The sequence below is a fragment of the Rhinolophus sinicus genome, chromosome 8, assembly GCF_057876585.1.
Source record: "Rhinolophus sinicus isolate RSI-liver-muscle chromosome 8, RSI-T2T, whole genome shotgun sequence".
NCBI lineage: Eukaryota > Metazoa > Chordata > Mammalia > Chiroptera > Rhinolophidae > Rhinolophus > Rhinolophus sinicus.
Genome location: NC_142508.1, coordinates 65,776,579 through 65,801,068, shown reverse-complemented (window position 1 = coordinate 65,801,068; position 24,490 = coordinate 65,776,579). Strand labels below are relative to the sequence as shown.

At 57.5% G+C, this 24,490-nt stretch overlaps 4 protein-coding genes across 16 annotated transcripts; 2 read left to right on the top strand and 2 right to left on the bottom strand.

Moving 5' to 3' along the window:
- Nucleotides 1–902: 902 nt before the first annotated feature.
- Nucleotides 903–5,734, top strand: HSF4 (heat shock transcription factor 4). 5 transcript variants are annotated; one of them, XM_019755414.3, is made up of 14 exons: nt 903–1,043; nt 1,636–1,744; nt 1,834–1,961; nt 2,060–2,184; nt 2,454–2,529; nt 2,669–2,733; nt 3,264–3,366; nt 3,608–3,735; nt 3,863–3,915; nt 3,994–4,090; nt 4,630–4,735; nt 4,833–4,898; nt 4,983–5,103; nt 5,419–5,734. In XM_019755414.3, exons 1-14 carry the CDS (start codon nt 921–923, stop codon nt 5,568–5,570), a joined length of 1,452 nt encoding a protein of 483 aa, XP_019610973.2. In that variant the 5' UTR covers nt 903–920; the 3' UTR covers nt 5,571–5,734. The 5 variants fall into 5 exon arrangements, with proteins under 5 accessions (XP_019610973.2, XP_019610964.2, XP_019610956.2 ...); XM_019755405.3 differs by having other exon boundaries at nt 3,863–4,090; nt 5,034–5,103; XM_019755397.3 differs by having other exon boundaries at nt 3,863–4,090.
- Nucleotides 5,735–6,315: 581 nt separating this feature from the next.
- On the top strand, nt 6,316–10,074 carry NOL3 (nucleolar protein 3). 3 transcript variants are annotated; one of them, XM_088800324.1, is made up of 4 exons: nt 6,316–6,746; nt 9,014–9,310; nt 9,461–9,844; nt 9,931–10,074. In XM_088800324.1, the coding sequence occupies exons 2-4, from the start codon at nt 9,026–9,028 to the stop codon at nt 9,979–9,981; spliced, it is 720 nt and encodes a 239-aa protein (XP_088656450.1). In that variant the 5' UTR covers nt 6,316–6,746; nt 9,014–9,025; the 3' UTR covers nt 9,982–10,074. The 3 variants fall into 3 exon arrangements, with proteins under 3 accessions (XP_088656450.1, XP_019611212.3, XP_019611203.3); XM_019755653.3 differs by having other exon boundaries at nt 6,319–6,746; nt 9,018–9,320; XM_019755644.3 differs by having other exon boundaries at nt 6,321–6,746; nt 9,014–9,320.
- Nucleotides 10,075–10,436: 362 nt separating this feature from the next.
- Nucleotides 10,437–18,203, bottom strand: MATCAP1 (microtubule associated tyrosine carboxypeptidase 1). Of its 4 annotated transcripts, none has more exons than XM_019755603.3 (7): nt 17,811–18,203; nt 14,659–15,284; nt 14,434–14,577; nt 14,046–14,178; nt 12,916–13,221; nt 12,727–12,824; nt 10,437–11,756 (listed from the first exon to the last, which is right to left on the bottom strand). In XM_019755603.3, exons 2-7 carry the CDS (start codon nt 15,226–15,228, stop codon nt 11,592–11,594), a joined length of 1,416 nt encoding a protein of 471 aa, XP_019611162.2. In that variant the 5' UTR covers nt 15,229–15,284; nt 17,811–18,203; the 3' UTR covers nt 10,437–11,591. The 4 variants fall into 4 exon arrangements, with proteins under 4 accessions (XP_019611162.2, XP_019611169.2, XP_019611177.2 ...); XM_019755610.3 differs by lacking the exon at nt 17,811–18,203 and adding an exon at nt 17,197–17,504; XM_019755618.3 differs by lacking the exon at nt 17,811–18,203 and adding an exon at nt 17,319–17,504.
- A 135-nt stretch (nt 18,204–18,338) lies between these two features.
- EXOC3L1 (exocyst complex component 3 like 1) lies at nt 18,339–23,683 on the bottom strand. 4 transcript variants are annotated; one of them, XM_074314753.2, is made up of 14 exons: nt 23,408–23,683; nt 23,056–23,136; nt 22,684–22,859; nt 22,383–22,602; nt 21,225–21,837; nt 21,028–21,145; nt 20,767–20,892; nt 20,568–20,668; nt 20,248–20,358; nt 19,343–19,472; nt 19,110–19,202; nt 18,873–19,028; nt 18,657–18,781; nt 18,339–18,566 (listed from the first exon to the last, which is right to left on the bottom strand). In XM_074314753.2, exons 2-14 carry the CDS (start codon nt 23,099–23,101, stop codon nt 18,377–18,379), a joined length of 2,205 nt encoding a protein of 734 aa, XP_074170854.1. In that variant the 5' UTR covers nt 23,102–23,136; nt 23,408–23,683; the 3' UTR covers nt 18,339–18,376. The 4 variants fall into 4 exon arrangements, with proteins under 4 accessions (XP_074170854.1, XP_074170853.1, XP_019611103.2 ...); XM_074314752.2 differs by having other exon boundaries at nt 19,110–19,232; nt 22,684–22,844; nt 23,056–23,251; nt 23,408–23,677; XM_019755544.3 differs by having other exon boundaries at nt 19,110–19,232; nt 23,408–23,677.
- Nucleotides 23,684–24,490: the final 807 nt, after the last annotated feature.

Sequence of the window (24,490 nt, the reverse complement as noted above, 5' to 3'; positions counted from 1 at the left end):
TAAGGCGAATCCGTCCCCCCATCCCCTGCCCCAGCTGATGTGTGGCCTCTAAGATGCTGGGTGGGTTTGCCTAGGCACACACCAACTGCTAAGCCCTTCCTTCAGGACTCTGTTGCCTCTTGGGGATGGGGTGGGTGGTCCATGAGTCCACTCGGTGCTCTCGACATCTGCCGACACCCACTGTCCCTGTACTGGGACCACCCTCCTCCAACCTCCGTCTACTGCAAACGCTGCGCTAGCTCTGCAGCCCCAGCGTGGTGTGGGAGGGGATGACACAGGCGCAAGCCGGACATCAAGAGTGAGTGAAATAAACCCTGCATCCTGTGAAAGCCTGGGTTGGCTCTGGAGAGGGAGGGCGGGGAGCCTGCAGAGGCCCGAGGAGCCGGCTGGACAGGGATGAGAAACATCGAGACCTCAAGTTCCGGTGTACTGATGCGGCTGCGGGAGTCAGGGCCGAGAGCATCCCGCATTCTTGGAATTCCGCCCACGGTTCGGCGGAAAGGTGTCCACTTCTCACCCCCTCCCTTCCCTATCCCTCTTGGCCCGCTCTACTCTGGGCTTCACTTTTCCCACGGCCATCGCCTTCTATCTAGGACTTTGCCAGCCCATATCAGCTATTTCTCCCATCCCTCCCCCCAAAACGGGAAACAGCAGGCCTGACAAGGGTGGAATCGAACCCAGGTCTCCCTTCCCACCACACCCCTTCACACACAGCCGATCCCAGCCTGCCCTTTCAGTCTGCCCGTGCTGAGGCCTGGGTCTGAGCCCCGCCTGGCGGGTTCGCACGTGGCCCCCACCTGACCCAGCTCCCGGAGGCGGAGTAGGGCAGGGCGGGGCGGGAGGCAAACACAGCACTTTCTGCGGCTTTGACAAGCCCGCGGCGCCCGGGGCCGAGAGCTTTGCCGGGCTGAGACTGCACCATGCTGGAAGCACCAGCCGCGCTGCCCACGGAGCCGGGCCCCAGCCCTGTGCCTGCCTTCCTGGGCAAGCTGTGGACGCTGGTGGGTGACTCCAGCACCGACCACCTGATCCGCTGGAGCCCGGTGAGGGCTGGGGCCCCTCGACTCCCCCAGTGATACCCGGGATCCCTCAACGTCAGTGAACATCCATACCCAACCGTGGCTTGGGATGTGGCTGTGGGCCCCTCAATTCAGCTGCCCAGGGTAGTTTATCTTGGAGGGCGTGTGCGAGATGGAGGTGAGGCGAATTCCTCCGGGCCGAGGAAAGGGTGGGAGCTTTCTGGAGACCTAGAGCCAGAGGAATCTTTGTGGTAATTTACTTCCCACCCCACGTCATCAGAGAGATCGGAAAACAGACCAGAAGAGAAGGCCTGAGTCTGGTTCTAGCTCAGTCACATCGCAGGGCTGGGACCCAGGTCTGGCCTCTGCTCCTCCTTCCTGAGAACCGAGTACGGAGTCTGGGTCGTGTTGGGGTAGGGATTTACTGTGGTCGCCCGCCCCAGGGTTGGACTCAGAGCTGGTTCTAGCCTGGTCTCCTCCCGTGTCTCCATGAGTGACAGTCCCCAGAGTGAGTGTGAGTGTGTGTGCGCGCCCGCGGGCCTGGCCGTGGGCGGGTACCTCTCACAGTGTCGGGCCTCCGCCCGCATGGTGGGTGGACGGATGGTGTTCTCTGCAGAGCGGGACCAGTTTCCTCGTAAGTGACCAGAGCCGCTTCGCCAAGGAAGTGCTGCCCCAGTACTTCAAACACAGCAACATGGCCAGCTTTGTGCGGCAACTGAACATGTGTGAGTCCCTAGGGACGGGCGGGAAGCGGGGATGGATGACCTGGTGCGCCAGGATGGGGCAATTTACGCCCCCACGTCCCACTCCCTAGATGGTTTTCGGAAGGTGGTGAGCATCGAGCACGGCGGCCTGCTCAGGCCTGAGCGCGACCACGTCGAGTTCCAGCACCCGAGCTTCGTGCGCGGTCGCGAGCAACTACTGGAACGGGTGCGGCGCAAGGTGAGGCGGCATGCAGGAACCAGCCAGCTTGGGTTGGGGTGTTGGGGCGGCTGCCCTGTTCTACGCGACTCAGGCCCCACAGTGCCTCCCGCCTGCAGGTGCCTGCGCTGCGCAGCGACGACGGCCGCTGGCGCCCTGAGGACCTGGGCCGGCTGCTGGGCGAGGTGCAGGCCTTACGGGGAGTACAGGAGAGCACCGAGGCGCGGCTGCGGGAGCTCAGGCAGTGCGGGGGAAGAGCCGGAGGAGGGCAGGGAGGGGGCAGGGAGGGGGCAGGGGCGTCTGAGAGAGAAGACACTGGCTGACAGGAGGTTTGGGCAGCTCCTTCCTCTCATGCTTTTGGTGCCTCCATCCAAACAAATGGGCCGAGCTGTAGAACTCTGTTCTCGATGCATGATTATCCGGGTGGTCGCGGGTTGGGGCCGGCCATTGTGTGGGGAGTGGTGACTGGGCGAACTCTCAGATGCCTCAGCACCCTCCCACGCCTCCCCCCAGGCAGAACGATATCTTATGGAGGGAGGTGGTGTCGCTGCGGCAGAGTCATGGTCAGCAGCACCGGGTCATTGGCAAGGTATTTCTTTTCCCCCACCCCGCTTCTCTCTCCTCCCCCTGGATCTCCCCCTCCCCCAGTCCTCTAACCTACCTGGAAGTGCCTTGTTAGGGTGGGGGCAAGGGCCAAAGGATGAATTAACCCTTTACTTCCTCTTCAGCTGATCCAGTGTCTCTTTGGGCCACTTCAGGGAGGGTCCAGCAGTGCAGGAGCTAAGAGAAAGCTGTGAGTGAGAAAACCAGGGACACTCACCCTCCGCACCTCCTCTGTCAGCACTCTTCCTGCTGGAGGGACTCCTTCCAGAAACCTCTTCATCAAGAATCCTCATTCTCACCCCATCCACCAGTCTTTCTCACCCCATAGCCATCTCCCCAAGAACCCCCTTCCAGGACTTTTCCTCTCTCCTCCAATTTCACCACCAAAACCCCCAAATCCCCCACTCTCAGATCCCTCAGTTCTAGGACCTTATCCTCAAATTTCCACCCCAGCAGCCTCTTCCCCCTCACCCAAAAGCATCCCAACATCAGAGGGTCTGGGGCTCAAGTCAGGCTCCCTCCCTCCTCTCTCTAACCCCAAAGGGCCTCCATCTCTGGGGGGAGCCCCTTCTGCCTCCAGCATGTGACTGATGCCCTGGCAACAGGCCTCAGCTCTGCTGACGTGGCTGCTGGGGCCTGTGGGAGGGAGGTGGTACAGGCTGAGGGGCATGGGAGATGAACCTACCCAGAACCCTGCCTGTGCTCCCCTACCTTGCACAGGTCCCTGATGCTGGATGAGGGGAGCTCATGTCCAACACCGGCCAAATTCAGTGCCTGCCCCCTACCTGGTGCCCTCCTGCAAGACCACTACTTTATCCAGTCGGTAGGTTTTGCTTCTCCTCCCTTCCCTAGGGTACCCTTGAGCTTATGAAGAGCCTATTCGTTTCCATTTCCCCCACAAGAAGAGAAGATGGAGGCCAGCATCTCCTCTCTCACACCAGACCAGGCGCCTCAGCATGGACTTCAAACCTTCCCTTTTAGAACTGGTCCATGTGGGTACTGATTGGGTTCTGGTTCACTCTGTGGCTTCAGGTGAAGGGCTGGGCCTAGTGTTCTCTTTACAGCCCCACCTAGAGACCACCTTGGGCCTCAGCAGCCCTTACAGGGCCAGTGGTCCCACCATCTCTGACATCCCAGAAGACTCTCCATCCCCTGAAGGAACCAGGCTTTCTCCCTCCAGTGGTGGCAAGAGGTAAGAGGGACAGACAAGGGCAGCCTTCTGGGGGGCCTGTGGGGAAGGGCCTGACAGCACAGATAGCTGTGGGGGGGTAGGGTAGAAGTCAGTGCCAGGGTCTGGTTGAAGCTTTTCTCTGGTGCAGGGAGAAGGGCCTGGCACTGCTCAAAGAAGAGCCGGCCAGCCCAGCGGGGGAAGGTGAGGCTGGGCTGGCCCTGGCCCCAAATGGGTGTGACTTCTGCGTGACAGCCCCCCCACCGCTGCCTGTGGCTGTAGTGCAGGCCATCCTGGAAGGGAAAGAGAGCTTCAGCCCTGAGGGGCCCAGGAATGCCCAACAGCCTGAACCAAGGGGCCCCAGGGAGGTATCTGGCAGGTGAGCAGAGAGCCCATTCTTGACTGAGCCCTGTGGGCCACTTTTGCAATTAGACCAGCACTAAGTAGGCCCCTGAAACTTCCCAGCCTTGTCCGCCTCTTGGTGGCTGGGGGGCTGTTGGGCACTATGATCTGACCTGATTTCTCAGAGTTGCTCTAAGGAGTACCAGCATCAGAGGTCCTGGAAAGTGGAAACATCTCTGTGGTAGGGCTCAGGAATTTACATTTTAAATGAGTTCATTGGGGTGGTTATAAAGATTGTAATGTACACATCAGTTTAGGAAGCACTGGTATTGACAATTGCATAGGGAGGGGACATATCCCAAGACCCCAGCTCTACAACCCAAACCTCAGGCCAAAGTTCGGAAGCAAAGGCACTCTTATGTGCCCTCTGTGTGTGCGTGCCTGCGCACATGCACGGTGGGTCCTCTCCTAGCATTCTCTATATATTGTCAGATTTAGATCCTGATGTCTCCAGGTTCCTTGGGAACCTAATTGGGTGGGGGGTACTGTAGGCTAAGAGCAGTTCTCTGTACACAGGGGACCTCTGGGCCTGGAAAGGGAGGGCCAGAGCCCAGAGAGTCTGCTGTCTTCAATGCTACTTCGGGCCCCTCCTGAAAGTGTGGAGCCTGCAGGGCCCCTGGATGTGAGTACACCCTCAGCAAGCAGGGGCATGGTACTTGTTGGGGTCCAGCTGTTTGTGCAGCCTGGGGAAGCCACCACTGACCCAGAGCTCCCCCCAGGTGCTGGGCCCCAGCCTCCAAGGGAAGGAATGGACCCTGATGGACTTGGACATGGAGCTGTCTCTGGTAACATGAGGGTGAAGAGGGAGGAGGTTAGGGGGTTATGGGTTGCTGAGCCAAGCCCTTTGGTCCATGGTCATTCTCTCTCAGCCAGAGCCCCAGCTCTGCTCCGCAACTGCTTCTTGGGGTTCTTCTATGCAGATGCAACCCTTGGTTCCAGAGAAGGATGAGACTGAGCTGGCGGTCAAGGGGTTAAATTCTCCAGACCCAGGTAATGCTTGTGGTGACTCAGGACCTCGGGGAGGCCCTGAATGGCCTGAGCTACCGTGATTGGATAGACTGGGCTGTTTGTGTTTTGAGTGATGTCAGTTCAGGCTGCCCTGCAGAGAGCTACTAAAGCCACCCATCCCCTCACCACTGGATGAGTGTGGGGAGGTTGAGAATGGATGTTTCATCCTAACTTTCTAGATGGCAAGTCAGGTGAGGCTCTCCTTCCCTGAAGACAGGACGGGGTGGGGGGGTGGGGGTGGGGGACCAAGAAGGGGGAACTGTTTCTCCCTGCTGAGTATAGCCTCACTCCTCGTAGGAAAGGACTCCACTCTAGAGGCACCACTCCTGCTGGACGTCCACGCGGCTTTGGGAAGCCCAGCTCTCGGCCTGCCTGGAGCTTTAACCATTTACAGCCCCCCTGAGAGCCGGGCCTCCTACCTGGTCCCGGGCGCTGATCCATTCCCCTGAGAAGCTCTCCACTTTGAAGCCAGCCTGACTGAGGGGGCTGGCCTGCAGCCGCAGATCCTTCTCGGCTTCCCAGCGCCCCCTGGCGGAGGCTGAGCCAAGACCCTACTATTCGGTGGCCCCTTTCCATTACCAAGTCGTGCACATAAACCGCATTTTTCCCTGTGTTTTTAGTCTCTTTTTTCTACCGACCAGGGAGCACAAAAGTCATGGGTGGATGGGGGCTACTTTGCATTCGTAGAAGCCTCCAGATCCTAGGGCTTTAATGGAGAACCACTGGAGAGTGGAGTGCTTGGGGAGCCGGCTTCTAGTTCTGCTTAGGCCCCGATCCTCCCGCCTGCATCCAGGGCTGGGGCGTAGCCACTGCAATCTCCGGGAGGTGGAGGCTCTGGGCTTCACACCCAGCTCCGCAATGCATCCGTTCCGTGATCCTGGATAAGCTGGTCCCCTTCTCTGAGCCTTATCTGTAACAGATAAAGAGGGGTCGACAAGAATTTAGGGGTAAAGAGCCTGGGAATTGCCAGGCCCAGAGTGGTTGCCGGGTACGTGGAGCCGAGGCCGTGGGTCGCATTGCCCCCTCGCTGACTCATTCAGTGCGCCCCGGGTGGGGGGAGAAAGAGAACCACGTGTAAGAGCCCAGGCGAAACACGGCCTCGGGCGACCTGCCTTCTACAGCTGGGAGAACAGCCCGCTCCCCCCACCCCCCTCCCGGTTCCCAGCAGCCCTGGCCGCCCCGCCCCCGCCACAGCTGCTGCTCCCACCCCGCCCAGCCCTTTCTGCCTCGTCATCTCCTGACCCGCCGAGGCCCGACCCGTGAGTCTGGCCGCTCGGAGCTCACCGGACCTGGAGCTCCATCCCATACTGTTGGGGGAGGGAAAAGAAACCGAGATTGGGCAGAATCTGCGTGCTTAACCAGCCGCGCTACTAGGTCTGTGAGCCCCGCCCCTCCGCGGGACTAACTCTGGGACCCAGTGGAGGGAGAAAAGGGGAGCCTGTGGTCGCACCTGTGCAAAGACTCTCGCAGTTTCCCACAACCCTCGCTCCCTAGCAAAGGAGCACGCGCAGCCAGGTGGCGAGGGGGGCCGAGACCCCCCCTCCTCGCCTCGAACTTGGAGCTGCCTGGTGCCCCGAGAAGAATCTGGCCTGTGACGCTTGAAGGACTGGCGGCGATATAACTTGGTACAGTATTTACTTCTGAATAGTGAGTCTCAGAGGGAGGGCCCAGACCATCTGGGGTTTCTGTGTCCAAGATAGGACAAAGGACAGGACTTGGCGTGATGGGAATTGGAGGCTAACATAAAACTAATTTGGGGAAGAGTGAGGGAGGATGAGGGACCAATCCACTCTGCCCCCTCCCTCTGCACCGGTATAAGAACAGGTTCTATCCCCTCACCCTTCTTGCACCCCGGGTTGGGGGGCAGCTTTGGAAGCCTCAGCTACTCAAAGAGGGCAGAGGGTCCGCGTGTACACAGTGCAGTACTGTCAGCGCAGTGACGAGGGTATATGCTGTTCACTGGTGTAATAGCAGATGAGATGAAATCGGTCTGCCTATGACACACTCAGGTATTGGGGTGGACAAGTGGACATTTGAGTCTTGGAGGATGGGTCCACAGCATGGAGGAAGGGGAATGGTATTCTAGGCTTAGGGAACAGCATCTGCAAAGATTCAGAAGTACAGGGGGCTTGATGAGTTCTTCCAGCACTGAGTGATGGAGGGAAGTTGGGGAAAGCCTGGCTGTCCAGGGGTGTGGGAGAGCAGCCAGGCTGCATAGTCTGAATTCTCTCTGATGGACAGTGGGGAGCAGGTAGTAAGGGCTGAAATTCTGCTTGGCTGGAGATCTCATTGTAGTTCAGACTGGAGCAAGTCAGATTACAGTTCTGCCATTTGGTCTCTCTGAGCCTGTCTTCTCATCTGTAAAATGGGGACAGTAAATCCTGCCCCAGAAAATGGTCAAAATCACTGTGTTGTCGGGGTAATGAGATGGGAGTGAGAGGTACTCAGAGAGACTGTCATAGGAGATGAGGTGATCATGAGGGTTTGTGGGGGGATGATGATAGAGACTCAGTGAGAAGTGGAGGAGCAGCATTTGTCACAGATAGAACATGAATGGAGAGGGAGGGGCAGGAGGTACTCCTAGTCTCTGAGCAGTGGCCTAGGGGAAGGGCTGAATAACATGATACCAGGTCATAGTGAGGGAGACTTGGGAGGCAGGATGGGGGCTAGGACCAAATCCATTCTCCCAGACCTAGAGCCAAGAAAGGAGGGACCCTAAAGGGAGGATGAGACAGGAGGATGCTATGTGGACAAAGTACCATGAGGGTGCTATGCGGAAATGGGCTGAGAGAAGGAATGGTACAGGGGCAGACCTCTTTGCCCCTTAATGCCAGGAGCCTGGCTGCCTGGGTCAGGCTACCCAAGAGAAGATGGGCCATTGTCCTTAGTGGACAGAGCAGGTTAATTTCTGCCTAACACCTGCCTGTTTGGTAGAGACAGTCTTTCAAAATGGGAGGATCTATGGAGGAAAACAGTAAAAGTTTGGCAAGTATTTGTTGGTAGCTTTTACGAGTTGGGCCCTGGGTACAAGATGAAGCAAGAGATGGCCGTGAGTCATTCCCAGTGCAGCAGGGAGACAGCTGAGTCTCAGGTGATGTCAGAAGATCTTGGTCAGAGCTAGGATTCAAAACAATTTAGGTATCCTGCTCAGGTGGTAAGGAACCAGGAAGGGCCATGCGACCACACTGGGGTTGCAACATGGTTGTGGCATTAGTGTGTGTGTGGGGGGAGGGAGTGCAGGGGAACAGCCTGTCCTGGAAAGATGGAGCTCAGGGTTAGAATAAAAGGTCTGGACTTCTTCCAGTGGGTGAGAGCAGCAGGGGAGGCTCCCAGCACTTTGTGCTCTGGGTGCAGAGGAGATTCAGGCCTCTGCAGGGTCTAGGCTGGAGATGAAAGGCTAGACTATGAAAGAGGTGAGGATGACAGAAATTATTCAGCAGATAGAATGTAAAGGACTTGACCGTCATCTGGGTGTGGGTCTTTGCCTGTTAAAGTGGAGAAGCAGGTTTGGGAAAGAGAAGTTAGTTTGGATAAATTGGGTCTGAACAGATCGCGGTATCTGCAGGAAGCTGGGGCTCAGGAGGGAGGTCCTGGTTGGTGAGAGCCATCATAGATAGATAAGGGTCCTGGGGAGTGGAGGAGAGGAGAGGAGGGCCAGCTGATGTTTAGGGACCCAAGGAGAAGCCTGATGAGGAGACCGGACAGAAAAGGCTGGAGAGGCAGGAATACGAGGAGTACGGTGCTGCGGGGCTGTCCCGCTGCTGGGTTGCTGTCCCGCTGCTGGGGTCGAGGTGAATTTAAGACTCCTGCCACCAGTGTTCACTCAGGCCCTGGGAGAGAGGTCAAGAGCGGGGGAGCTTCGGCCCCCACTACCTCTCTCCCCCTTCCCCAGGCAGCCCTGACTATGGGCAACGCGCAGGAGAGGCCTTCGGAGACGATCGATCGCGAACGGAAACGCCTGGTAGAGACGCTGCAGGCGGACTCCGGACTGCTGCTGGATGCGCTGCTGGCGCGGGGCGTGCTCACCGGGCCCGAGTACGAGGCATTGGACGCGCTGCCTGATGCCGAGCGCAGGGTGCGCCGCCTGCTGCTGATGGTGCAGAGCAAGGGCGAAGCCGCCTGCCATGAGTTACTGCGTTGCGCCCAGCGGACCGCACGCGCGCCCGACCCCACCTGGGACTGGCAGCATGTGGGCACTGGTGAGCGCTCGCGGGGCAGGACCTAGGTCAGAGTAGGGGGCATGGCGGGGGCGGGGTCCTAGTCTTCCGCAGAGATGGACGTGTGCAGGGGAAACTGCAAAAGGGGAAATTGAACTTGAGACGTCTCACCTCTGTCCCAGGCTACCGGGAACGAAGCTACGACCCTCCATGCCCAGGCCACTGGACGCCTGAGGCAGCTAGCTCAGGGACCCCATGCCCTGGGCTGCCCAGAGCTTCACACTGTGATGAGGCTGGAGATCGTGAGGGCTCGGAAGCAGTGCGATCCGTCACCTCGGAGGAGTTTGAGCCAGAGGTGGACGCTGAGGCCGCCGAAGAGCCTGAATCCTCTGAAGGGGATGAGGTGGCGTTGGAACCACAGATGGATCCGGATCCAGAGCCAGAGGCAGAACCAGAGACTGAACCAGAACCAGAACCAGAGCCTGAACCGGAGCCGGAGCCGGAGCCAGAGCCAGAGCCAGAGCCAGAGCCAGAGGCAGACTTCCAGGCAGGGAATGAGTCTGAAGGTGTGAGGCTGCCCAAACCCAGTGCCAAGTTGGAGGGAGGGCGGGTGGGCCCTAACTGACTGACCACTTTACCCCTTTGTCTCTAGATTCCTGAAGGCCAGAGTGCTGACAGGTCGCTCCCTGCCCAAGCCGGATAGGACCTGGGATCCTGCACTGACTGGCAAGGTGGGATGCCACCAAGACTGCCTGGCCCAGTATTCACTGCAAGTGAATAAACTCCTGAGGGTTGACCTGGGCTATCTGTGACTCTGGCTCTTGGCCCAGGAACTAGGGTGTGAACCGTGCTCTGCGTCCCAGTGACCTGGGTATTCCTGTGCCCCACCACTTAGTCCTCAGCCCTATTTCATCAATAGCTCAAGTTGCACCCCTGGGGGACAGTGGCCTGACCTGGGCCCTCTTACCTTCCTGAACCATTTGGGGGCATGTGTAGTCACCAGCCCTACCCCATGAAAGCCCCTGGGCCTGGAGCAGAGAGCCAGAGAAGAGAAGAGGGACTTCTCTCCACTTAGGGAGGGCTAGCACTCACAGCATTGGGAAATAAGATGAGGAGAGAGAAAAAGGAAGGGATCGTGGGTAGACAGAGACCACACACTTCACTGTAATTGTTTTAATTGTCTGGCTTCTCTCAGGACTGGGAGCTCAGTGAGGGTTCTGACCGGTGACTGGCACACAGAAGGCGTTCTACGCATATTCACTGACTACATGAACAAGGACTTTCCAGTTGCATTTCCAAGTTTTACATTTGGGAAAACTAATGCCAAGAGTGGGAGTGGGACTAGGTCAATCTCACACAACGGAGTCTGAGGTGAAACTGGAGGCAACCACAATCTCTGCACCTCTCCTGGTCCAGGATGAACTCAGGACTTGGGACAAAAACTAGGGGCCTGCCCCTCAGGCTTGATTGTGGCTGTAGCCAGACTATGCCAACCTCTGCCAGAGACCAGCTGTGAGGGTGTGGGCAAAGATAAGGATAGCAGAGGCCAGTGGAGGGGGTGGGGGGCAAGTGAGCACTCAGGCTCCACTCACAAGGCCTGAAGGAGTGTGTGAGTGTGTGTGTGTGTGTGTGTGTGTGTGTGGCGCTAAGAATAGTCAGTGCCTTCCAGAGGAGCCCTCTGCCTTCCCACCAAACCTGCAGAAGCTGCTGCCTCCCAGCCCCAGGAAGTACGACATAAATAGGGAAGGAATACACGACCAGTAGGACAGGCTAAATGCTGGAAAGCATATCCCAGCCCAGCTGGGTCTCTAACTACCAGGACCCTGCCCCTTGAGTCTGTGTGAAAGCCAGGACCTTAGGCTCAGGCAGTCACCCCAGGAAAAGGGAGACCACCCACCAGGACCCAGTGAGAGGTAGACAGCATAGAAGCTGAAGGAGCACCAAGGGGCCAGGTGGGGGAAGGGAGACTGGAGGAGACAGATACCTGAAGCCATCTCATGCAAGAACAGGTTTCTACTCCCAAACCACTCCCCGTCCCTATCCATGCTCACCTTCCCTGCTGCCCCTACGCCTCTCCTCTGCTCCACAGACAAAGGCAGGAGGGCACTCAGTTTGCCTGACATGCAGCTGGTCCCCAGGCCCCAGGGAGGCTAGCAAGGGACACAAACCCGCTAATGTTGCTGCTCCTCCCTCCTGAGATGCTCCTGCCCTTCCAGTTCCCCAAGAAACACCCAGGTCATGGAAGCACAGAGCAGCCAGCTTCATGTTCTGGGGGCTGATGTGGGGCCCTCTGTCTGTAGCCCTCAGCCAGCATCAGTCAGGCAGCAGGCGGCCCAGCTCTGCTTCATCCAGCCGGTTGGTGGCCATGATATGCTCCAGCTGCTGCCGATAGCGTGCCAGGTCCTGCATGAAGTGGGGTACCCGGGTATTGTCCAGTACCCCATGGGGCCGCAGGTGGTCTATATCCTCATAGGACACCTGTAGAGAGGAAGCTGGGCCTGAGGGGTAGGCAGAGGCCCTGGCTTTCAGACAGCTAGTCCCAGATCTCTACCGATGAATGGCTCATTGCCCATTGTTCCTGGAACTCTTCCCTTCCCCGTCCTGATCCACTCCAATGTTATGTACCCTGAAGCTCAGTCCTGGGTGTTCACGCTTTCTCTCAACACTTTATCATCTAGGTCCTACAGTCCTACTCCTGTCACTTGCTTAGCTTCACCCCTCACTTCCAAACCTTGGTATCCAGCTGCCTTCTGAACACCTTCACGTGGATAGCTCTCAGGCAGCTCAGATTTCCCACATCCAGCAGTGAACTCCTAGATGCCACCTTATGCCAGCCCCACCCTCCTCACAGTCCCCTAGGTCAGATTCCAGGGAGGGGCCCTGGATTCTGTCACCCTCCCACTAAGGTTGGCCACTGAGTTCAAGGAATTCCACTCGGAAGAGCTCTCCAGCTCACCCTCCCTCTCCATCAGTTCTACAGGAGTGACTGGAAAGACCTCCTCCTCTTCCCCCTGAACTCCCTTCCCTAAGCCCCTCTCTCTAATCCACCTCCCATCTGACATCCAGGAGCCTTCTAAAGCAAACATCTGTGCCATTCCTCTGCTTCAAGCTCCTCTGACACCCCATTGCTTCGGGTGAAGTTCACCTTTTCAGCCTGGCAAAAATACCCAGTGCCAGGGACTTGGTCCCTGGCCATTTCTCCAGCCTCTTTCCCCAGGCCTCCTTCCTGACTGCTCCTTTGGCCTGGAATACCTCCTTTGAGATGCAGTATCCACCACCACCCCCACACACACACACACACGCACACACACACACCCTGCAAGCTAGATCAAGCACCTGCTAGCCTCATTGCGTCTCATCAGAGGCCTGGCACCCAGGACTCAGTTGAGCATCCATCAGAGGATCAGGGAATCCTGGGACCTATGAAGTCCCGTGGTCCCCCACTCACCTTGCCCAGAGAGGTCAGCAACGGGAAGTCGATGGTCTGGCGGTGCCGCAGAATGCGCACGATGCCGTCTAGGTACACCTGGTCCTTGCTGAAGCAGCCTGTGGGCACGGGAGAGCAGTAAGCCCCTACACCTGAAGCCAGCCCCGTCCCCAACCCCAGCTCAGGGCACTTCCCCCAGTAGGCACCTACCTGGCAGTGAGGTGTCCGTCTGGCCGCGCTTGGCCCGCACGCAGTACTCCCAGCGCACATCAGCGTCCTGCACGTAGCGCGCCAAGTCCTGGAAAAGCTGGCGGAAGGACATGCGCGCAGCGCGATGGATGGTGTAGTAGAGTAGTGCCGCGCGCCACAGGAAGGGCTGCTTGCGGAACAGCACGCTGTGCAGGCTGGCCAGGCCCTCCTCGGTGGGGTTCGCTGGCCGCAGCCCGTACTGCAGCCGACCCTCGGCGTTGTGCCATGGCTGCCGCGCGTTGTTCACACCCCGCAGGTAGTGGGTGCCTGTGGGAGAGCAAGGCGGAGGCAGCGCTGGGCGGGGCATCCGAGGACCGACCCTGCTGCACCTCTAGCCAGTGACCCAGGCTCTCACATAAACCCTCTCCACCGCCCCTGCCCCACCTTGCATATTCACCCATGAAGACCCTCCTGGGGTGAATTTGCACCCAAGGACCCATAGAGTTTCACATGCAAGAGTCCTTACAAACACACACCTCTCCCGAACTTCCACTGCCCCCCAACCCCCCAGAGAGGAGCAGGAACTCACACACCACCCCAGCCCCGCGTTCTGCACACCCATATCATTTTGATTGTCATGCTGATGTCCCCATCAAAAACCACCTTTTGCCCAGAGCAACAGGATTCTTGATGATGAGGGACAGACAGTAGTAATTAGTGTCCTGTGCTCTCCTCTCCAGTCTGGTCTGTCCCCTCCTAAACCTAGCTCTGTGTGTCCTCAGCCAATTCCATTTCCACCCTGGAGGGCCTATATGTTGGCTGGGCTAGTGGGACCCTCAGCGTTCTTCCGCTGGCCTGTTGGGGCCCCAGCAGCTTTGTCCCTACTGTCAAGGGAAATCAGAGAGAAAGTGGAGGGAGAAAAAGATACCCAAGAAGAGTGAGAGAGGAGGGTGAGCCCACAGAGTGGGCAGGGGTGTTTGGGCCTCCCTCTGTGAGCCAGAGGGAAGAGGTGACTGCTCACAAAGGGAAAGGGCCCATCCTCGAAGGGAAGGGGGAGAAAGAGCGGGGCTGGAGTTACTGGGGCCCCTCACTGCCTCCCACATCCCAGTCCCTCTCATCCCTACCCACCCACCCACCTACCACACCCTGACCTATCTCGTGCCGCAGCATGCCCTCCAGCCAATACTGGCGGGCTCCAGTCAGGTTGATGGCCAGTGTCGGTCGGCTATTCTCCACCATCATCACTGCCTGGGACAGCAGGTCTTCACTCAGCTGCACCACAACCTGTAGGCAGCGGCAGTGTCCTGAGCCATGGCTACCAACCCACTAATGCCACAGTGCCACCAGGCTGGACACTTGGCCAGGCTACCCACCCGTTACCATCTCTGCTCAGAGCCAGCTCCCACCTTATTGGGGCAGGGACAGGGGCTTGCCAGGGGTCACTAGCTGGCCAGGTATGGAGCTGGGCCTGGCACCACCCACTGGGCAGCCTAGTTTGGGGCATGTAGAAGAGGGGCCTTGTAGGCAGGGCAAGCTCACCTCCCCAACGCAGCCCTCCTTCTGCATGTATTTGCGCACAATGGACCAGATCTGGCACTTGGTCAGTAGCTGGCCCCCGGTTGCAGCCTCAAAGTGTTCGTAGGTGCCAAACTTCTCCAGGACAGCTTCAATGATGCCAACTGCCTGCACACAGGGCCGCAGTGGCTGGTCAGGCAAGGCCTCGTGGGTGGTCAGGGCCAGGGTAAGGTGGGCAGGCTGACTGACCTGATGGATGAACTGTCCAGAGGCCTCACAGTACTTCTCCAGTACAGCTGTAGGCATCGGCTCCTGGTACTCGAACTGTGGGTTGTAGGTGTAATGGGACTGGAAGAACTTGTCCCGCTCATGGTCCATGTTGGTTGGCCGCAGGGCCACCAACAAGCAGGGGCTCCTGCTGGCACCACGGCCTACCTCCTTTCGAGTCTTAGCTATGTGAGGCAGGGAGGCTGCAGACCGCAGGGTGCCCCCACCTGGATCCCGTCCTCGTCCAGGTAGGGCCCGACCCTGGGTGCTGCCCCCCCGCCGACCAGTACTATTGACGGTGTGGGTGCTCTCACTGCGACGCATGTGGCCACGGCGGCCCAAGCGCAGCTCTGAGAAGGACTGCCGCTCAGGCCGGGGCTGCAGGCCTGAGGAGACTGACAGAGCCAGGGGCAAGGCCAGGGACCGAGGCCAAGGGTACAGCGGTGTCCCATCTTGGTCTGAGGGCTTCAGCCTACGGCCCAAGGATGAGGGACTGGCTGGTGGGCTGGGGAGTGCCTGCTCATACACCTGAGCCCCTGAGTCGAGCACCATCCTGTCCTGGGGATCACATCCAGCCTGGTCACTCCAACTCCCCACACTGTCGTCTTCTGGGGACACAGAAGGGCATGTGGAGGACAGCATGAGTGGGTGTGGCCTGAGGACCAGCAGGCCCTGTGCTCCACACTGCCTTTGCTGGGTCCCCCGGAGTCTGGGTGCCTGCCCTCTCAACCCCACCCGTGTCCATTCCCTTCAGCAGGCTCACCAAAGCAAGCTGGGCTGGGAGAAAGCAGGAGGAAGAGTCTTATACACCCACCTAGATGGTGGTTCCTGGAATGCCCTTCAGCCTGTGAGGTCCTGATAGCAAGGCCTGAGCCCATACTCATGATTCTAATCCCTGTGTTCAGCACTCACCCAGGTTGGAAGCTGGTACAATATAGCCTCAGCTGCTGGGTTGATGGGTGAGGGGAGCCTCACTACCTTCTACCTGCCTTCCACCTATGGCATTTTTCATTTCTACCCCTTCCCTCCCACCTGGCTCCACCCACCTCCTCCAGACCATTTGGCGTCAGTCAGTTTGAATGCCTGCATACCCCTTGCTTATGTTAGTCCCTCCAGCTGGAATGCTTTCTCTCCGCTGGGCTATCTGTTCAAATCCAATTTAGAATCAGCTTTTGGGGGGCAGATGGAAACTGCAGCAAATCCAAGCCAATCCCTGGTATGTCTCCTATCAGAAGCATCTTCCTAGATGGTCGGGGCACTCACCCCTGACTCTGTACGAGGGCTCAGTCCAATCCAGTCTCTCTCCAGAGACTGACTGAAGGCTCCAGGCTCTGAACTCCCTTGTCTGCTCAGGGACACAATTCCAGCATTTCTCCTCTCCCCTATATCTCCTACATTATCAAACTCTTCCTCTCTGCTGGATTCTTTCCATCAGCATAAACACATGCTGTCATTTCTCTTGTCAAACAAAACAAAACAAAACAAAACCCTCACTTGACCCCACACTCCTCCAGCAATAGCACCACCCCTCTAGCTGCTCACTGCAGCACATGTCAAGAGTCATCTATGCTCATTGTTCATTTCTTTCTTTCCTGTTCTCTCTTAAATTTCACTCCAGTTAGGCTTTTCCCCCCAATCTCTATTGAAACTGATCTGACCAAGGTCATCAATGATCTTCATGCACTTGACAATTAATCACTTCATCCACTTGGCTCACCAAATCTCCTACCTCACTGGCTGTTTGTTCTTGCTCTTCCTTGTTGGTCATCCCTATCTTCCTGACCTCTTAACACTGTAATGCCCCAGGACCTGGAAACTTCTATGGAAACTTCTCTCCCCTTTTCCATTTATGCTCACTCCTTAGGTGATCTCATCCACTCTCAAGGTTTTAAAATCATCTGCCCAGACATCTTCCATAAACTTCAGACCAGTGTTGCCAGTTCTCAATTCAACATCTTTACTGGAATGTGTAACAGGCATGTCAAACTGAACACATCCTCTGTCTGAAATGTTTTCCCTCCATGTAATTGCAGGAGTCACTCTCACTTTCTTCTGACTTCTGCACAAATATTAGAAAAGCCTCCCTAACAACAAACACTCTCTATATAATAGTAAACCTCCCCTCTCCTCTACACCACAATCTCCCCTTCCCCACAGTATTGTTCTCTGTAGCAGTTGTCACCATCTGAAGTACAGTATATTTGTTAGTTATCTGCTGTTTCCTTGAGTGTTCATTGTGTTCCCAGAACCCAGAATAGTACCTGACCCAGAGCAGTTGCTCAAGAGCCCTCTGCTTCTCAAAATTGGAATCATTCCTTCCTTGCACTTTGTTTCCCCATCCAGATCTGTTCCCCCCATCCCACTTCCTTCTACCCGCCTAGGGACCAGCTGACTGAAAAGATTTCAGGCCTCAAGCTGCACTCCCCTCAACTAACTACACACTTTCCTGGACTCCTTCAGGGTCTTCTGTCCTCTAACTGGACCAGCCCCCTTCATCTTTCCTCCTTTTCTTCCACCTACCTCTTCATAATTACCAGAATACGCCTGTTTCTTTCATGTCTCAGGTCCTTCTGCCAAGAATGCCCTCCCAATGTCTCCCTGGAGCAAACCTAACCATTTTCAGGGCTTGGTTTAGGCCTCACCTCCTCCGGGAAGCCTTCCAGGCGTCTTAGAGGCTCCCAGTGCCTAGGCGGCCTCTATACCGCCCTAGGCTGTCATTTTCATAGCCTAGGTCCGTGTCTCCCCACCATCTCCTGAACTCCCTGAGGGCAGGGAAGGATTTGATTCACCCCATTGTCTCAAACACCCAACACTAGATGCAGAATGAATGAAAGATGGCTGGGGGAGGAACCCAGACTGAAGGCGGAGTCTGGTGACAAATGAGAGGGTGTGGCCTGCGCCAATAGGAAACTCCGGTAGAGGATAACGTGAAAGAGGAGCCAATGGGGATGGGTATATCGAAGAGGGGCGTCACCTGCAGCCAATAAACGGAGGGGGATGAGACAAAGGGCGTGCCGAATGGAGGGCGGGGCCAGAGGACAATGGAGGGGGAATTCCCTGGTAAGTAAGGCGTGGTCGCATCGCGCGCCTTTTCGGCCTCTAGGGGATGAAAGGGTTCCGTGCCGCACCCCCACCTGTTCGCTGCTCTTTTCGCCGACGCCGTTCCCCCTCTGAAACACCGGTCGCCGGCCTCCCGGCCCGCGGGAGTTCTCGCCGGGGACGCACGCACTCGGGCGCGCGCACGCTCAGCGCGCGGACTCGCGTCAATCTCCGCTGCGGCGCGCGCCCGAGAACACAGCTGGGGGTGGGGCCAGGCCAGGCAGAGGGACGGTGTCCGCCACTAGGTCACGTCCATGGGCTGGGCGTTGTCTTGAGCCCGCCCTCTTCACGAGGTCCAGGCTGGTTTCAGGGCTTCATTTGGTACCCGGCCTCGGAGTCAGGGCCAGGGAGACACGAACTCACTGCCCCGGGATGGATACGGGGGAATACAGTTCGCGTACGGTGGCAGAAGCCCGGGCACTGATGCTGGGATAGGTGGGGTACAGCGGGTATATCAGGACTGGAGCCAGGATACCTTAGGCGTGTCACTGCGTGTGGACCCCCTAATCTTCACGGACACTTATTTCAACCTCCTCCCTTCCCCAACACACACAATTCACGCGTACAGGGGCCGAGGCTTTATTCTGCTGGCAGTCGGGAGTCAGGCACAGGGCCCCGAAGGAAGGCAGGAGGATGGAGCAGGCGTAGGTGCTGGCACGAGGCTGAAGAGTGCGCGGCGACCCGCGGGGGGCGATGGCTGCGGGCCGGCCTGCAGGGAGCTGAGTGCAGCTAGGCGCTGCTCTCGGGACACGTCCCCGCGCAGGTCCAAGAGGGCGGAGACGTGATCCTCACTACGGGGCACCACGGAGGTGCATCAGCCCCGCCCAGCCCCTCCTCGTCCCTCCCAGTTCCCTCCTCCCTTCTCGCGACCGTCTTCGCACCTCACGTCAGGAAATTGTTGCCGCAGGCCTGCCACCTCCAAGCCAAGCATCGTGGGGTCGCGGAGGTTCAGCAGCTTTCGCAGAGTGAGGAGCACCGGCGCACATTGAAAGCTTTCCTCCAGGCCCTGAACACGTCGGGGTAGGTCTCGTGCGGGCCCTCGGCTCCCACCCAACCACTGAGATTCCCACCCATCTGTTCGCCCAACAAGCTCTCACCAAATCGAGGAAAAGATCCCGGAGCTGCATGGCATCGTGCTGCAGGCGCTCGGCAGCCTGGTTCCGCTCGTCGGCACCACGGCACACCAGGCGGCCCTGCATTAGCGCACACAGGTACTGCAGCACCACGGTACGTTCAGCCTCGGCCAGCAGCAGCTGCGGGGAGGGCACTCAGGTGGGTCCTGGACCCCTTTTCCATTGGATCTCCCCCCTCACCCTCCTTACCCCAAGTCGCACCTGGACAGTGGGATTCCGCACACGCCAAAAATCCCGGCAGAAGCGCGCCGTCCTCTCGCACACATCATCCAGCAGCTCCGGGCTCGACAGCCACTGGCGCGAGGGCAGAGCCATGAACAGGGGCTAGGGGATGGGGACAGAGGCGGGACTGGAAGGCCGATGCAGATCCCGTATTGCACGTAGAGTCCTCCATACATACGTTGTATCTCCTCCCACCCCACCTGAAACCTCACCTGTAGCTCCACCAGCAGTGCCTCTAACACCAGGCGGCATATCCTCCTCTGCAATTCCTCCAGCGCTGCCTCCACCGGAGCCAAGGCTCCTAAAGCCACCCCGTCGGGCTGCAAGACCGACACGGAGGAGCTGGACCAACCAAAAGTACGGCTTCAGGACCAAGGCCAAGGCCCTAACGGACCTTCGTTGTCCAGCCGCTCGGGCGCCACCTAGTGGCGCAAGTGTGTGGAGGGAGGGGGCAAGGGCGGTTCCCCGCGCTTCTGAAGGTCTGGGGTGTCAACTAAAGCATGGAGTGGTAGGCTCAGTGAGCTAACAGGGACACAGCCCGGACGGCCCAGCTTCTAATTCGTGGTGTGACCTTGAGCAAGTCATAAGTCATGTCTTTCGGTTTCTGTTTACTCATCCGTAAGGGGAGAGAGTTTATCCCAGTCTGGAGGGAGTAAAAATTAGCAACTTGTTTGTCTGCTCTCTCTGACCCCATCCCAAAGAACGTAAGACCCAAGAGGAAGGGCTTTTTTTTTCTGTTTTGTTCACTGCTGTAACCCCAGACATTATCTGGCACAGAGTAGGAGCTGGTAAGTATATGTTGAATAAATAAATGCTTGAGACTATGTGCCAGGCATTGTGGTAGGTACTTTACACCTGTTATTGCATGTGATTCTCAGAAGGTCCAGTTCTTATACATATAATATAATATAATGTAATACTAATAAGAAAAGTGACATTCAGAGAGATTTGGTAACTCGCCCAAGGTCACACAGCTAGTAATTAGTAGAACTGGGATTGGAACCCCAGAGCTATGTGAGTCCAAAGTTCCTAATGGCCCAATGTGGCTGAATAGATACCTAATAGATATTCAGTCAGGGGTTAGTGGAGGTGGGGTTCTGTGGGAGACTTCTGGTACCTGAGTGCTGATTGGTGGTTGAGGGCAGCCAGTAGGTAGGACACATAATGAGGGGCCATTGCTTCCCCTCTGAGGTGGTCTCGGGAGAATCGAATCAGGGCATCACTGAAGCTGCAAAGGGCAGAGGTGGCTTTTGTACCTGCTGTCACTCTGGCGCCCCGACAATCTCTGTTCCGGGTACTCTAGCCCCACCTCCAAGATACTCAAGGCCCTGTTTGAAGGAGCCTTTTCCCACTGGTGGGCCTTATTCTCTCAGAGCCCCTCTGGGCTGCCCCAGGAGCAAGGCCAGGTGTTGGGAATGGATCAGTGCCTTGGCAGACCTTCTCAGGAATGCTCCCAGTTCTGACAGTGCCATGCCATGCACCCGCCGCTGCAGTGACTCACTGACCAGGCTGCTTACTCGAATGTTCTCTTCCAGGATCTACAGGCAGGAATGGGCAGCCATTAGCAGAGTCCCAGTCTTGCCCTCCTCCCCTTTCCCTATGGGAGCTGCCCAGCTGCCCACCACTTCCCACTCACCTGCAGCACGATGGCTGGCATTGGTGAGTGGTAAAAGCCAGATGGGTCTGTGTCAGGCTCCTGCTCCCGGCCCCACTCAGCTACTTCCCCATCCAGTGCTTTCTGCAGCCACTGCACCACATTTGCCTGGGGGAAGGGATGAGGGGCAGCAGGATATAGCAGGGCACTGACCCTGCTAGAGACAGTTAGACATGTGACTCTGCAAATACAGGCACACAACTGGTAGCAGAGCTTCTCTGGACCTGGGCCCCAACTACTCACCCGGACTTTGGACACAAATGTTGCCTCAAGCTGCTCAATATTCTCCAGGGTCAGGAGGGGCTCCAGCTGAGACACATCAGCCTCAGGCCCCAAGTCCAGGCTCCCCATCATTTCTGGCCTGGTGATAGGTGGCCCAGTGTCACACTGAGCCTCCAGCTTCCAATCCACCCACTTCCCATTGCCCAAAGAGCACTGACCCCAGGTACACATGTAGTGCCCAATGCAGTAAGGTGAAGGCATCAGCAGCTCCCAGCTCAGGCCCTTCCAGGAATTGCTGTAGGCAGCGGCGCAGGCCACTATGCAGGGTGTGGGCCCATAGCTGGACCACCTTGTAGTGCGGTGGGCAGCAGGGTGCTATTAGCGCCTCAGCTGTGGCCAACTCGGCTGGTAAAGCCACCCGCAGAGCCTCCAGCCAACCTGCTAGGGCCCCTGGCCCAGGCAGCAGATGTGTCCCAAAGTGGACCTGCTCCAGGCCCTCCTGTAGTGCCCGCAGACAGCGCTGCCGCCAGTCCCGGGGGGCTTGCTCCAGGGAAGTTGTGCGGCCCGTCTCCACCTCTGCCACACGCACAGCAGCCACCAGCAGGGCTGGGTCCTCCCGTGCCAGCTGTCCTGCGGCCCCTACAGCTGCCTCCACAGCCTGGCCCAGTGCCTCAGACAGAGGGCCCAACCCCTCAAAGATTGGCAACTCCATGTCCCCCAGAGATGCCCATGTCTCCTCTTGCAGCTGCTCAAGCTCTCGAAGGCTCACATATGCCTCCAAGAGCCGGTGGGCATCAATCAAGGACTGTGTGTGGGCCACTGCAGCTGGCACTAAGGAGGGAAAAGAGGAAACCGCCCTGGGTCTCAGCCTTCCCACCTGTGCAATGGATTCAGGATCAGATGCGGAGGTCCTGGGGCTGGGATGATGTGTAAAATATTTAATAACCAGTATAGTAGAGCATTAGCCAATCTGAAAGGATCCAGGGAAGGTCCTAGAGGCCGGGTGGGCCAGGGGTAAACCCTTGAGCTAAAGGGACATGAGGAAGTCAGGGATCCTGGAAAGAAGGCAGGGAGGAACTGAAGGATCATTCTAATGGCTATTCACCCACTCTGTTAGGGAAATATTTCAATTTAACAACAAGGATGGCCAGAGCCACTTGACTGGGTGTCCTTCCTGACTCAGACATCCCATGCTCAGGAACACCAGAATGAGCTAATGTGCACCCTGCTTCATATGCCATCTGAAGCCTGAGTTACTCTCTGGGAGGTTCCTGGTGTGTCCCTCCACGCAGTCTCCCACTAGTGCCCCAGCCCCTTGATGGGTGTTTGTTGACTAACTGTTGGATGGCTGAGGCCCAGGGCCCCTGCATACTCACCTGCCTGCAGCCGGGGCAGCAGCTGAGACAGGGCCTGCAGTTGCTTGTGCTGGCTGACCTGCTCCCGCAGGGGCTCTAGTGCCTGTACAGTCTCGGCCATGCCCCGGAGCAACCCATGGGCCTGGCCCAGGGCCTCACGGGCTTCCTGCATGGCCTCAAGGCCCTGGGCCAGCTGCCACACACCAGTCTTCACACCCTCCAGGTATGACTGCACCACTGACTGTGGGAGGGAGGCAGCCAGTGAGGCCTGGCCAGCCCTGCCGCCCAGCCCCAGCACTCCTGCCCCCTGCCGGATGCCCACCTTCATGCGTGCTTCCAGGGAGCAGGTACGCTGCACCTCACGGCTGCGGTACTGGCCCAATCTGGCCAGCTGCTCCGGCCGGTAGAAAATGCCTGAGGCCCACTTGAGTGCTGCACCCCGGGCTAGCCGCTCCGCCCTCTCCTGCTCCGGCCACTCAGAGCCTGGGCAGGAAGAGCCTGGGCAGCCATGTCAGTTGAAGGAAGCAGCTGCCGAAACTGCTCCCCTTCCTGCTCTTTAGTCTGGCCCCCAGGGTGGTCCACTCATCCCACTGACCGATAGAGCTCCAGCCAGACTTGGCAAGGAGGACCCAACCCCACCATTCCCATCTTTCTTGCCACATCCCTCTCCCAACCCACCCGGAAGGTCTCATACCAGGGAGAAGTGCAGGCTGCATTTCGTTCTTGGTTGTTGAGTCCATGACAGGCCCCGCAGGAGCTGGAGCTGAGGTGGGAGCTGAGGTGGGAGTTGGGGCAAGAATCTGGGTTAGAGCAGGCAGAGTGGATGCTCCTTTGAGCTGCAGGTTCTGCCTAGGCCCCTCCAAGGAGGAGGGAAGTTCTTGTCCAGCCCCCTGCGGAAATGCAAGGGAGGTGGTGTGATGGGCAGGTACCCTGGAAGCCTTCCCCTGCTGGGTTTCTTAGTTTTGCCTGTGTAGATGCCAAGTGACGCAGGGTAGGCACAGACCTCACCTGCTGAGTTGCAGAGGACAGTCTGATATGGAACTCACCAAGCCTGACCAGGCATCCAGTCCTCCGTCCTCCTCACACAGCCTTGGCCTTGAGATGGCCCTCTCCCCCAGCCCTCGCAGCAGAACTGGACACTCCCTCCACTAACTCAGAGGGCCTGGGTGGCCCTGGCCCACACCTCAGCACACAGCAAAATTCCTCTTCCCAAGGAAGCCTGTGTCCTACCTCCCTGCCCAGGAGCCTCCTCCTCCCTCCAAGGTCCTTCCCGCCCCAAGGCCACGTAGAGAAAGGAAGGAAACTGACTCTGGCATTTTATTCCCAACAGGAAAGAGCATTTGCACTGTGGGATGGGGTGGGGAGGGCAGGGCGCCACTTCCTTGGGGGGCGGGGAGTCCACCCAGGACCTCTTAGTGCTCGGGACACAGACATGAACCAGGTGGCCTCAACCTGGGGTGCAGAGTGGGTTGTGCAAACACGGATGCAGACAACAATGTCACAATATGAAAACTGTGTTGATGGGCCCCTCAGAGGAGGGTGTGTACCTCTACAGAGGAGTGAGAGATCACAGGCTGTTGTGAAGAATGCTTGTGGTAGGTGATGGCAGGAGAGGGGCCCAAAGGGTATGAAAGCTGTTTATCTTGAGAGTTAAAGGGGGCCACGGAAGGGACTACAGGATAGTAATAATGTAGTGGTCATTGGTGAACCATCCAAATCTACCCTTCAGGACAAAGGCACTTGTTCCCCTAGTTGCCAGGAGTGTAGGCTGCTAAGGTCTCACAGCTGAGTCTCTGGGTCAATTTTGAGATACAAAGACCCAGTACCCTTGCCTGGATGTGGAACGCCTTGGGAAGGCCACCCTAGTTTCAGAGCCTCTCCTAGTAGGATGGGCTGAAGCCTCTATTTTAACTGCCTTGCAGTTTAATTCCTTCTCTGTCCAATTCTGTTTGTCTTACTTCCTTATGAGCGTGGACCCCCCAATAAAGGGATTTGCAGGCAGATCCCTGTCTCAAAGTCTGTTTCCCAGAGAACTTGACCTAAAATGAAAAATAATAAATAATGATAAATAATGACAATGTGTAAAATAACAAAATGATACCGGCAAACACATATTTTTCCTACATGCC

What these genes read in the sequence shown, in the direction of transcription:
- NOL3 (XM_088800324.1), top strand. Translation starts at nt 9,026, where the DNA reads ATGGGCAACGCGCAGGAGAGGCCTTCGGAGACGATCGATCGCGAACGG. An exon ending in CCACCTGGGACTGGCAGCAT is followed by an intron (nt 9,311 to 9,460) that starts GTGGGCACTGGT and finishes CCTCTGTCCCAG; the next exon opens with GCTACCGGGAACGAAGCTAC. An exon ending in GGCAGGGAATGAGTCTGAAG is followed by an intron (nt 9,845 to 9,930) that starts GTGTGAGGCTGC and finishes CTTTGTCTCTAG; the next exon opens with ATTCCTGAAGGCCAGAGTGC.
- HSF4 (XM_019755397.3), top strand. Translation starts at nt 921, where the DNA reads ATGCTGGAAGCACCAGCCGCGCTGCCCACGGAGCCGGGCCCCAGCCCT. An exon ending in AGCACCGGGTCATTGGCAAG is followed by an intron (nt 2,530 to 2,668) that starts GTATTTCTTTTC and finishes CTTCCTCTTCAG; the next exon opens with CTGATCCAGTGTCTCTTTGG. An exon ending in ACCACTACTTTATCCAGTCG is followed by an intron (nt 3,367 to 3,607) that starts GTAGGTTTTGCT and finishes TTCTCTTTACAG; the next exon opens with CCCCACCTAGAGACCACCTT.
- MATCAP1 (XM_088800322.1), bottom strand. Translation starts at nt 15,318, where the DNA reads ATGCTGTCCTCCACATGCCCTTCTGTGTCCCCAGAAGACGACAGTGTG. An exon ending in CTGGACAGTTCATCCATCAG is followed by an intron (nt 14,578 to 14,658) that starts GTCAGTCAGCCT and finishes CCCTGTGTGCAG; the next exon opens with GCAGTTGGCATCATTGAAGC. An exon ending in AGGAGGGCTGCGTTGGGGAG is followed by an intron (nt 14,179 to 14,433) that starts GTGAGCTTGCCC and finishes CGCTGCCTACAG; the next exon opens with GTTGTGGTGCAGCTGAGTGA.
- EXOC3L1 (XM_019755544.3), bottom strand. Translation starts at nt 23,101, where the DNA reads ATGGACTCAACAACCAAGAACGAAATGCAGCCTGCACTTCTCCCTG. An exon ending in CCCTGGAAGCACGCATGAAG is followed by an intron (nt 22,603 to 22,683) that starts GTGGGCATCCGG and finishes TCCCTCCCACAG; the next exon opens with TCAGTGGTGCAGTCATACCT. An exon ending in TGCCAGCCATCGTGCTGCAG is followed by an intron (nt 20,669 to 20,766) that starts GTGAGTGGGAAG and finishes TCCTGCCTGTAG; the next exon opens with ATCCTGGAAGAGAACATTCG.